Consider the following 12719-nt stretch of genomic DNA (forward strand, 5'->3'; position numbering starts at 1 on the left):
AGCGCAAAAAACTCATCTTCCAAATGAAAGGTGAATAGAATAATATTCTCCTTTTTCAACTGTGGCAATTTTCCTGAATTATTTTAAAATAAAATTTAAAAAACCTCCAGTAAGCCTTTTCAAACCGATGAAGATAAAAGAGTTTATATTCTAACAGCTGTGTTCACCACTTTCACTAGGTCTTCTGTTACAGTGCTACTTGCATATGGTAACACAGCATATTCCACAGAAAGATTTTCAGTTGCTTTGCACTGACTAATAATTAAGTATAAAGACAATGGAATGCAGTGAAAAGAAATGGATCTACGCATATTAATTAAAAATTCTTTCTTTCCTTTCCTGTGCTACATTATGTCAAAAAGTTTCAAACATCAGAAAACATAAGTGAAGGACCAAAATAAAACCAGGCTATTAAAATTGGTCCTACTTTCAAATTAATGGGCAGTTTTTCTAATCTGAAGCGTTAAGGGACATTTTGTAAGACATTATTGAAATCTCCAGTTAATAGCAGTGCAATTATTTGTTCCAATTAACTTTTTATTTTTTATGAAACAGGCCTTGAAAACTAGCTGCTATTCATTTAAAGTGTTGCTTATACAGGTAACTGTAGCCTTAATCCAAATGTTTCACTTCTGACCTTGCAAACTTACTGCTTCCCTGTTGTTTTTTGAGTGTGCAGTTTCTTAGCTGCGTTTTTACATGCACAGTTTCTCTCTAGTTTTCTCTTAGGCTAAATTATCTATTTCTACTTTGTCTTTATGACCCTACTGCCTTCTTATCTTCTGACTCCCTCTGTCTCAGCTACTCCAAATAAAAGGGTCAGGGGAGGCTTTAGATGCAATGCAAATTGCAGCAATTTCAAGTGACTTGATAAAGCTTCTTTCTCCTTGAAATTTATCCTTCTCAATACATGAAGGAATGGTGGGAGTGTACTGCAAAACTGACAACACGCGACAGCATCAAATTGCAAATTAGGTGGGTTCCCTGCCTACTTGGAAGTAGAATCTGGGCTCCAGTTGTATTTTCAGCTGCCTGGTCTAAAAATACAGTCTTACGAGATCATGAGAAAGGCTGGAAATGGAGACTTGAGTGCAGTAAAATCTCTGTGTACAAGTGCATAGAGATCAAAGCTTACTGCACTTCAAGATGGCTGAATGAGAGCCAGTTCCTCTACAGCCATCTTCACGCAGCACTGCCTCCTGGCAGCCCTTGCTGCATTGCATCGACACTGCCGGTTTAGTTCAACTCAGAAGCACATGTTTGCAGTGAATCTGTCAATCATCCCCACTTACACTACTTTGGTTCCTATCGCAGAGCTGGTCTGGATCAGAAGAAACGAACTCCTACCAGCTGAAACCAAATGAGATGTGTTCCAGCCACTTGCAGGCATACAGTCCATGCCAGACGGAAGCCAGTCTGAACCAAATTGGCAGGATTCATGTAGCACGTACACCCTCAGTACCATTTCACCGAACAAATCCGCTCAACTGCACAAACTGCTAATACCACTGTCTATTAATTTCAGTACAGTTCAGTGCTGAGGAGACCATAGCTTTCAGGCTAGAATTAGCTTTTGGCAGGCTAGTTAATAGCTGATAGACCAAGTTACCTGTAACCCTCAACCTGGCAAGGGTCAGGTAAAAGATCAGGCTAACAGCAATGAAAACTGAGGGCAGGTTAAGAGCCTTAGCCTTGCCCTGAAATGATCCCAAGAGTGAAGATAACTCAGTCTGATCCATTCTGAATCATCATTAAATATTTGGCACCTCTTCTTTAGACTGCCAAATTACATTCTAATCCAGGAAAACCAACTTGATATTTTTGTTGTAGTTAATAATTCACTACTTGCTACAAAATATTGTGATTTGCTGTTAATATCATGCTAAATGAGAAATAGGCTACTACTGTTGCACACTGAAAGGCCGCAGTTTTCAGAGCCAACTTTTTTTTTTTAATTTATTCATGTTTGATAAAAGAAGAGCAGTCTTAGCTGTCTTACTCCTTGGGCTGAGTAAGCCCACTAAAATAATTTCAGACGGGATTTATCTCAGTTGTAACTATTGTTTGAGCACCATCTGAACTTGCAACATATATCACAGAATCACAGAATCATTAAGGTTGTAAAAGACCTTTAAGATCAACAAGTCCAACCATTAACTCAACACCACCATGTCCCCTAAACCATATGCTGAAGTGCGACATCCACACATTTTTTGAATACTTCCAGAGATGGTGACTCCACCATCTCCCTGGGCAGCCTGTTCCAATGCTTGAGCACCCTCTTGGTGAAGAAGTTTTCCCTAATATCCAATCTAAACCTCCCCTGGTGCAACTTGAGGCCATTTCCTCTCGTCCTATCGCTGGTTACTTGGGAGAAGAGACCAGCGCCCTCGTCACCACAACCCCCTTTCAGGTAGTTGTAGAGAGTGATAAGGTGTCCCCTCAGCCTTCTCTTCTCCAGACTAAACAACCCCAGTTCCCTCAGCTGCTCCTCATAAGACTTGTGCTCCAGACCCCTCACCAGCTTCGTTGCCCTTCTTTGGACACGCTCCAGCACCTCAGCATCCTTCTTGTAGTGAGGGGCCCAAAACTGAACACAGGTTTCAAGGTGCGGCCTCACCAGAGCCGAGTACAGGGTTACAATCACTTCCCTACTCCTGCTGGCCACACTATTCCTGATACAGGCCAGGACGCTGTTGGCCTTCTTGGCCACCTGGGCACACTGCCGGCTCATGTTCAGCCGGCTGTCAAATAGCACCCCCAGGTCCTTTTCCGCCAGGCTGCTCTCCAGCCACTCCTCCCCAAGCCTGTAGCATTGCATGGGGTTGTTGTGGCCGAAGTGCAGGACCCTGCACTTGGCCTTATTAAACCTCATACAGTTGGTCTCTGCCCATCGATCCAGCCTGTCCCGATCCCTCTGCAGAGCCCATCTACCCTCCAGCACATCAACACTCCCACCCAACTTGGTGTCATCTGCAAACTTACTGAGGGAGCACTCGATCCCCACATCCAGATCATCAATTAAGATATTGAATAAGACCGGCCCCAAAACTGAGCCCTGGGGAACACCGGTTGTGACCGGCCGCCAGCCGGATTTAACGCCATTCACCACAACTCTCTGGGCTCAGCCATCCAGCCAGCTCTTTACCCAGTGAAGAGTACACCTGTCTGAGCCATGAGCCGCCAGTTTCTCCAGCAGAATGCTGTGGGAGATGCTGTCAAAGGCTTTACTAAAGTCCAGGTAGACAACGTCCACAGCCTTTCCCTCATCCACTAGGTGGGTCACCTGGTCATAGAAGGAGATCAGGTTGGTCAAGCAGGACCTGCCTTTCATGAACCCGTGCTGGCTGGGCCTGATCCCTTGGTTGTCCTGCAGATGCCCTGTGAGCGCCCTCAAGATGAACTGCTCCATGATCTTCCCCGGCACGGAGGTCAGGCTGACAGGCCTGTAGTTCCCGGGATCCTCCTTCCGGCCTTTCTTGTAGATGGGCATCACATATGAATGGTTCTTTAATCATACTTTAATCTTTAATCGTGTTTGAATCATTGGTTCCCAGCTACATCTGAGAATTGTTGCTGGTAAGTGCTGTTGCTCATAATCAACTCCCAAGGCACGTTTTTAAAAATGGATCCATATGAACAACAGGCCACAATGATTTCTAAAAATTTGTACTAAAAAAATGTACTTCTGCGCCTGTGACGTCAGTGACAAAGGTTGTTTGATGCTCTGTAAATACAAATACTTAAACAGTAAAATCACTTGTTGGACAGCACTAAAGGTCTTAGCACCCTTGTAAAAAGTGCTTAATACAGCTGCAGTTATAGGGGTACAGAAACGCTCCTCTTGATTTATATTTTTTCAACACTGAGAGGAGTTGTCAATGTAAACTTAATGTTTTTATTTGATAGTATAAAGCTATGATGAATAGGTCTCAAATAAAATATCAATTTAATACTATTAATATTTTAATAATCAATATTAAATATGTGTAAAAATGACTCATTTCTTCACACAGTAAATTAAAAATTAATAATATAAAGTTGTTAAAAGTGCTATTTAAGAGGAAAGGAAGATATTAATGTTGCTCACTTATAAGAGAATCAAGCAGCCCATAGTAGATAAAACGTTACGCCTACAACCAGGATACAGAAAATGTCTACGTGAAGGCGGCACACAGTGTGCTACAGATGTTTTGGCCATTCTGTACTGTGCTAGCAAATTGGTTTCTGAACCATCTCTTGTCTTTAAGATTAATTAGTTCAGTACAACAACATATTCCTGTCCTAGAGCAAATCTTTGAACTGAACAAATTTGTAGATCAAATCAAAAACTGCTCTTAATTCATAGGAAGCAATGGAATCTACTGCTTCCAAATAAATCAAGACTTACTTCTTCCATTCATTCCCTTCACCTCTACAGTACCTTATGTTCCTGAGTTTTTGAGCAAGATGGGAGCTAATGCACCAAGAACATTCTCTCAGTTACTTGCAGTTACTAAAGTTTAACTCGTACCAGCACAAAATACCAGTTAGTGGACATACCTGAAACTACGGAATTCTCTCCAGTAGATGTTTCCAATACACTGTTCTCACTGCTGAAACTACCATTCACATTTTCTTGCTGTTTCAAATCCTCCACTATGGCATATCCTGGTTGGCTTGTAACTTCTGTTTCTGTGTTTGGACTGTTCTTCAACCCATTTCGTCTATTCTCTGTTCCCAGAAAATAAACAGAAATTCCGCAGCATTGTAAAACTTTTAATTTCTTTTGGTGTGGAGCACAGAAAACATAGGATTAACCTGTATTTATCATGCACATAATGCCGTAACATATGGTCTTGACTTAAACATTATAGTTTGGAATTGTCATGTTTTAATAAACATTTATTAAGAAAGTTACTGGTCATAAATTTCAAATGTTTGTGGTCACTATAAAGATCTGAAAATTGAATTTGTGGACTAGATATTTCCTACCTTCTCAATTCCATTGGTCCTGTAAGCTCATAAATGGATGTACCTTACAGCAGGACTTCAGAACTTGCCCATAAAACAGAAAACCTGAGAGAGCTTTCACAAAATGTTTTCCCTCCTTCCACTTCTTTGTCTTATTTCAAATATGGAAATAATGTCTCTTTGACTTCTCTGTTCTTTTATTTTTATTAGACTCATCTAGAACTAGGCATCTCCAAAGGCAAAAAATGCTGTTCAATAAATTATAAATATTTTTTACAAAAAATGCGTAAGACTGCATTCCAGGGTTTTCCAGATTTGGAACTCAATTACTCTGCAATTAGAAATTACATTTAAAGAAATTAATAGATTTAATTTATTTAAAGGTTTATTTTTTTTAAGTTCTCAATTTCTATGTGTAGGTGTCTGCTAATAACAACGTATTTTACTGTAATAAATCATTTGGGATCAACCTGGAGTGATAAATGTAGCACCACTCTTCTTCTTCCAAGGTACCCAATGAACCTGTTCTTAACGTTTCCCATCTATGACCTTATATCAGCAATTATACACATTACATATCATATTGGGTTTGCATGGCAAGGTTTGATGGGAGGGTGCCTGCAGGGGTGGCTTCTCTGAAAAGCTGCTACAAGTTTCCCCGGTGTCTGATGGAGCCAGTACCTGCTGGCTCCAAGATGGACCTGCTGCTGGCCAGGGCTGAGCCCATCAGCGACAGTGGTAGCACCTCTGGGATAACAGATTTAAGAAGGGGGGAAAAACCAGCAACAGCAATTGCAGCTGCATAGAGGAGTGAGAATATGTGAGAGAAATAACTCTGCAGACACCCAGATCAGCGAAGCAGGAGTGGCAGGAGGTGCTCCAGGCACCAGAGCAGAGATTCCCCTGCAGCCCGGGGTGAAGATCATGGTGAGGCAGGCTGTCTCCCTGCAGCCCATGGAGCTCCATGGTGGAGCAGATATGCACCTGCAGTCTGTGGAGGACACCATGCTGGAGCAGCTGGATGCCTAAAGGAGGCTGCGACCCCATGGGAAGCCTGCGTTGAAGCAGGCTGGTGGCAGGACCTGTGGACCCGTGGACCCGTGGAGAGAGGAGCCCACGCTGGAGCAGGTTTGCTGGCAGGACTTGGGACCCCGTGGGGGACCCACGCTGGAACAGACTACTCTTGAAGGACCGCACACTGTGGAAGGGACTCAGGCTGGAGCAGTTAGTGAAGAACTGCAGCCCGCAGGAAGGACTCACGTTGGGGAAGTTCATGGAGGACTGTACCCCATGGGAAGGACCCCATGCTGGAGCAGGGGAAGAGTGTGAGTCCTCCTGAGAAGGAAGGAGCAGCAGAGAATGTGTGATGAACTGACCACAACCCCCACTCACTGTCCCCCTTTGCTGCTTTGGGGAGGAGGTAGAGAAAAATCGTGAGTGAAGTTGAGCCCGGGACAAGGGAGGGGTGGGGGAAAGGTGTTTTAACATTTGGTTTTAGTTTTCATTATCCTACTCTGATTTGATTGATAATAAAGTAATTTTTCCCCAAGTTGAGTCTGTTTTGCCTGTGATGGTAATTGCTGACTGATCTCTCCCTGTCCTTATCTCGACCCACAAGCTTCTCCTTAGACTTTCTCTCCCCTGTCCAGTTGAGAAGGGGGAGTGATAGAGCAGCTTTGGCAGGCACCTGGTGTCCAGCTAGGGTCAACTCACCACACATATCTACACATGTACAGGACTGTGTACGTGGAAAATTTCTTATCGTCTGGTAAAAGCAACACAGTTTATGCTTTACGTATTAATTTGTACAGTTTCTTTTAGGGCCTGCATTGCCCAAGATTACTGAGAAACTGTGGAATAAATGCATTCATTCAATATTACACCAAACAACTTAATTAAACTTAAGTTTTACCCTATATGGTCTGTACTATACTGAAAATTCAGAAATGCAAAGTTTAAAAATAACTGAAAAGAAAAATATGAAAAGTCTTTTAATAATTTGCATATTTGCTAAATATTTGTTACTTTTTTTACCTCACTGATAGCAAACTAATGAAGACAAGAATTTTAGCCTAACAAAGCTGCAACACAAAATGAAAATTAGGACTGTGGTAGCTGCTGAGCTATTCCCAGCATCTGACTTTTACTCAGAACCATCTTCTGAGGCTCTAACTTGGTTGGTCTTGCACTGCAGACTGGAACACTCGACCACCTTTGAACTGCACACTCAAATATGGCAGCTGCTTATCTGTGTCTAGCAGAAGACAGCTTGATTCCTGTCCTCAACTGGAAGGGACACCTTCACGCCCCTCTTATCCCAATCTTAATACGTTGTCCCATATGCAGCAACTAAAAGTACAGAGATGTAGTTCTGGTAAGCTCCTCAAGCTGAAGCTGTTAAATGGGAAATCTGTTAAAAAACTTCAGTCTCAGAAATCTTATAAAACATACGTGGACCCCAATAAAAATGAGGAATACGGTATTTGGGGGCTGCTTCCTTTTTCATATTTTAGAATCCAGGGGAGCACTGGGATAATTTTACAGTATCATAATCATTGTACATGAATAAAAAGTAGTAACCAAAAGCCTATAGCTCTTTTAGTTTCATTTCTGTAAATAATTTCTTTACTAGTTTATTCTATTATTTATAGTAAATTTTATACAATGTCTTGAGAATTATGAATGTCTTATCCCCAAGGAGACATACTGCAGTCTACTTTAAAATGCCGCATATATTTGTAAACCATTCTATTCAGGAAACACTAATCCTTGTGTAGAAGGAGAAATGCACAGAAGTTCTGTTTTGTTTCTTCAAGTTAATCTTCAGAATATTTTTTATGAATGATTATAAAAACATCACATTGAAAACCAATGGGTTATACAAGGTAAGGTTTCAGTTTAATTAAAACCACAAATATATTATTGTAATTTTGATATTGCTTAATAAGGATTTTTAGTGTCTAAGAATCTATTAAATAAGCTGTTAAAGAACCTCATTTTGAAATCCCCGGACAAGTGAAAGCATTAGTCTCAGTGTCACAGCAAAATCAATACGGTGAGAACATGGCATTGTTTCCTAAGTAATGGCACAAAAGAAGAGATATTAAAAACTCCACACATCAGTACTAGTGAAATAAGATGATTACCTCCTGTATTTCCACTTAAATCATCTGCAAGGGCTCCATGTTGGGTTTCACGCAGGGCAATCAAAAACGAAGAGAACCAATCTTTCTTCTGCACTATTCTGCTCAATAGCTCCCTTGCACCATCTCTATTCCCACGATTGTCAGTAACAGTGTGGATCTGGTGAGAATAAAAACAAAGCCCAACCCTCAGACAGACTTTTGAAATGGTTCAGGGCAGTTAGTAAGAATAGTATAGGTACAAAAGCATTTTCCTGTCATCGTTAAAACATACTTAGAAATAAAGCGGGCCTGCCACTCATCAGAAGAGACTCACTGAAGTTTCGTCCAACCTCATGTTTATCCCAGATGGTTTTAAGTAGGATATATAAAACTTATGATACCCGAAATTTAATTGGAGAGACTGGTAGTACTGGACAATGGTTATAATAATAACCACTATATAGTAATAATTATTATTGTGGACTAGTAATTGGTGTTCACACTGGTTTAGGTAATAGCCAACCTTGATTAAGGAAAAGGAATGTCATACAGCTTACCAGAGCTCAGACTTAATCTGTAACATGACCTCATACATAAAATGGAACATTTCCCTTCTTAAACTCTGGCTTCATCATCTCAATTACTACTTAAAGGTACGATAGCTAAGCCTCTAGAAAGTGGCTGTTGCCCTTGAAGAAGCTATGGAAAAGTGTCCCAAGGCTGTCATGAGCAGAACTTGACATGTCATCATGTGAGAAACAAAATGACCATCCCAAAGGCAAAGCAGCCTGAGACAGGTGTTCAGTCCTCAAGGGCAATCTTCTCAAGGTTCAGGAATGACCCACCCTAATATGCAAGAAGATGGGCAGGCATAGCAGTGGGAACCCCTGACTGAGATTGAACACTAAAAGGAAGTGCATGGGAGTGGGAGTAGGAAGAGGTAAACAAAAAGCAATATAGAAGCACATTAAGAAAGCCTAGGCACTGTTGGAGTTGAAACTGGCAGGATTGTGAAAGGTAATGAAGGGCTTAATGGCAATACCAGCAGCAAAAAGACCCGGAGGAACACGTGTCCTGATTACTGGGGAATGGAGCCAGTAACCTACCCAAAGGCCTCTGCCTCTGCCTGCTCTGTTACCATGCTCAGCTCCCCATCCCTTAGGGTGCAACTGGCCCTTACTGCAGCCTGACAGTCACCAGATTAAATTACGTATATGACTGTCATTTAACTGAGATGGAGCATTAAACTACCTAAAAAATGGATGCAAAAGCTCAGAGTGCAAATATGATGTAGTTCCACCCTTAGTTTGCAGTTTTCCCCTTATTGCTATAGCAAGTATTGTTTTAATTTCTTCTTCTAACACCGAGTATACATTTTTTTGGGTTCCAAGTAAGTTTCATGCTAGTCCAGGCACGTCATTCTTAGTCACATGGAGTAAACACTGGCAAATGTTTTCAGCAAAGATTAACACTTGCTCTTTTGTGTCAAACTGGTATTTCTGCTTGGCTTCACTGCCTGATACTCCTTAGTGAACCTATGGCAAAGAAGGGGAGGGAACATCTTGCTTTATTTTAACTCAGGTATTCTCTAGGACTTTACAGGCCATGCCTGCTTCCCTGGTATGATCTTCTCAACCTAAGGTCTGTGGCAAAATGATAAGTAAAGCTGGCCGTATTCTTTCCTTCCATTTGGACACTGGCCTAGTCTCTCTCTCTGCTCATGGCATTTTTCTTTCCTGGCTTTTAGAAGGCATCCCACCTGCTGGCCTATTGCCAACAGTCTTCATTGACTTAACTTGTAGCACCATTTCTCTTCCCCGCCCCGAGTCTGGGTACTGCCTTTTCATTTTTGCACTTACAAGGCGATTTCTAGTTACGGTTTCCTATTGCCCCACAGCTCTGGGGGTGGCCAGTGTCTGTGGCACAGCCTGGCGCCCGGCCTGGTGGCTGGGCCACTTACCCGGTCCAGGTCCTCGTCCTGGAAGATGCCCATCTGCAGGCACTTCTCGGCCACCTGTATGGTCTGCATTCTATCCACCAGCGTGCTGTGAAGCAGCTGCACCAAGTGCACGCAGAGGTCGTGGTCAGCCTCCTGGGCCGGCGAGGGCAGCTGGGTGAGGCTGGGGTTCGCGTAGCAGACAGCCAGGCTGCAGCCGCCGTGCTCCAGCGCCTGCAAGAACTCGTGGAACCAGCCGCAGCCGCGGGGCCCCCGCTCCACGGCCCGCAGGAGTTCCTCCGCCCCCTCCACCTCGCCCCGCTGCAGGGCGACCGCTCGCACCTTCTCCCGCTCCCCTGCGCTCAGCGAGGGAAGCCGGTCCAGCACCGGCTGCACCCGGATGAACTGCTTCAGCCGCGGCCTGAAGCAGGAGATCATGTAGAGGAAGCGCTCGTCTCGGGACTCCTCTGCCATCGCCGCGCTGCCGGCGCCCGGCCCTGCGGGACGCCGCTGCGGCCGCTGGAGGACGGCGGTGGGCGCGGGGGGGAGCTGCAGGGGCGGCCGGAGTCTCCGGTTGTCGGACCCGGTGTCAGCGAGGAGCACAGCCCGCACCCCCTCAGGCGGCCGCCGGGCCCGCCCCGCTTTATGCCAGCCCCGGCGCCGCTTTCGCTTTCATTTGCGGGTTCGGTGCGTGAGGGCTCGGGCCTGCCGGCACACGGCGGCACCTGGAGGGAAAGGCACGACTCACTGTTACTCCTAAATATTTAAAAGGAAACCTTTAACAGGAACTATGACTTTAAAAAAAACAAACATAAACTGAAGCATATCTTTCACTTGGCAGCTTATGAGTTTTAGGGCTGGTTGCTGGTGTGTCAGGGTTTTCTGCGCCGGTGGCTTTCCAGGCATCCAGCCACAGTTTTCCAACTCCTGAAAGTTGGATCCCTCTTCACAAGGGTGCACAGGACAAGAGGCAACTGGAACACTTTCTTCAGGATAAATTCTGTCCAGGTATAGGAAAAAACATTCTCCACTGTAAAAACAATTAGACGCTGGAACATATTGCCCAGAGAAGTAGTGGGAGTTTCCTCAATAGAAATATTCAACACTTGCCCTCAGCTGTTTGTCTTGCTGAGATGTGCTACAGCATTCTGCTCTCAGTGGAGCTTCCTTCAGTTGGAGGCTTCTTTTGTAGAACTGAATTTGTTTTACTTTCATTTCCTTGTCCTTTCTGATTATCCCAGGTTTCACTCTTATTTTGTCATTACTTTCTTATTACTGCTTTATGCAAGTTTCCTTTGAAAGATTTCTGAAAAAAAGTCTCATGACTTTTTCCCCCCGCTACTTTTTCTTCTCTCTTCAGCACCTTATTTGGATGATACATCAGTCTTTCTTGTAAGGCCTCAGGAGCTTGCAGCAGTTACTTTGGTGTAGTGTGTGTAGGTAAGTTGCATTTATGTTTGCTTCGTTTCCCAAGTTGTGTATGTAGCAGTGGTAAGTCAGTGTATTTACACAACAATCCTTTACAGCTTCTAAGAGTTTGCAGACATTAAACGGGCACTTGTGACTTATAGAGGGGAAAAAAAATCAGTGCCACGTGGGTTATTCCAGCTACTGCTAGGTTGCACAGATGATGGCTGAGCTCCTACTCTGTCCAGTGATGATGCATATATCCTGACTCTGTTGCTCTCTTCCAGCAGGATGCTTATGCTCCTCATAAACTCAGTGATTTTTGAGGCCTTTGTCCCTTTCAGATGTGACGTAAAAGTAGTCAGAGGGTTCACAGGCGGGGGCAGGGCTGGAGCACAAGGCTCCCCCACAGGGCACCGAGGCAGCGCTGCTTCCCAGCGCCAACTCCCGGCCCCGCTCGGTGAAACTCCACGCGTACAGCTGAGCAGGCGGCTGCGACTCAAGCGTACGCAAAAATAACACTGGCGCTTCAACGCATCCAGGTGTTACGTTTAGGGGTTACCTGCACCAGGAGGACGGCGCGCGCCGCCACGGCGCCCCGAGACCACAGCAGCGCCTCAGGCAGCGCAGCGGCGCCGCGCACGCGCCCACCCCCGACGGCCGGGCTGGGCTCGCGGCCCCAGCCGATGGGCGGGGTTTCGGCTGGCCAATAGCGGAGCCGGGGCTGGCGCGGCGTTGCTGGGGCGACGGCGCTGCGGCTTATTGCGGCTCCTCGGAGCGCTCCGGGCTGCGGAGGGGTGTGCGTCGGCGCTGCGGCCTGGGCAGAGCGCCTCCCTCCGGCCGCGGCCTGGGCAGAGCGCCTCCCTCCGGCCGCGGCCCAACACAGGGGGAGTTAGGGACCCGTGGAGGACCGCGGTCGCTGCTTACCTACTGCCCGGGTCCTGGAATACAGTTTGGAGGGGGTTATTGCCCTGTATGCAGAAAGATTTGCGTTGTATGTCGTGTTTCTCATTACCGGTGGTGGGGCTACAATGGTCATGGACACTACACTACCTTTTGTAAAAATAGCATTCTAGGAGGAACTGATAGTAGCTGGAAACGCTACTAGTAGTTGTTAGGAAATGTGAAAGCACTTAAAACAACCAGCACAAAGAGAAATGTGTAAGAACTGGATGCTATTTGCATTACGTGCCCTTGAGCGGAAGGAGAGCTGCTCAGGTGCTTTTGGTTGCTGCATAAGAGATGAAAATACTTTTCTAAATTGTTTAGCTTCTGCGTTGCACGTACAGCCACTGCAG

General features: G+C 44.9%; 1 protein-coding gene across 1 annotated transcript in view; it reads right to left on the bottom strand.

Moving 5' to 3' along the window:
* Window positions 1-10551, bottom strand: part of IFIH1 (interferon induced with helicase C domain 1) — a gene marked incomplete at its 3' end in the record, with an annotated part of 30034 nt that extends 19483 nt beyond the window's left edge. Inside the window, exons 1-3 of the mRNA XM_082001345.1 lie at window positions 10039-10551; window positions 8100-8256; window positions 4543-4713 (exon numbers count right to left, since the gene is read on the bottom strand). Of these exons, the coding sequence (XP_081857471.1) occupies window positions 4543-4713; window positions 8100-8256; window positions 10039-10488 (778 nt within the window). The 5' untranslated portion in view covers window positions 10489-10551. The remainder of the gene's footprint in view (window positions 1-4542; window positions 4714-8099; window positions 8257-10038) is intronic.
* Window positions 10552-12719: the final 2168 nt, after the last annotated feature.

Source organism: Phaethon aethereus (assembly GCF_964289735.1).
Source record: "Phaethon aethereus genome assembly, chromosome: 6".
NCBI lineage: Eukaryota > Metazoa > Chordata > Aves > Phaethontiformes > Phaethontidae > Phaethon > Phaethon aethereus.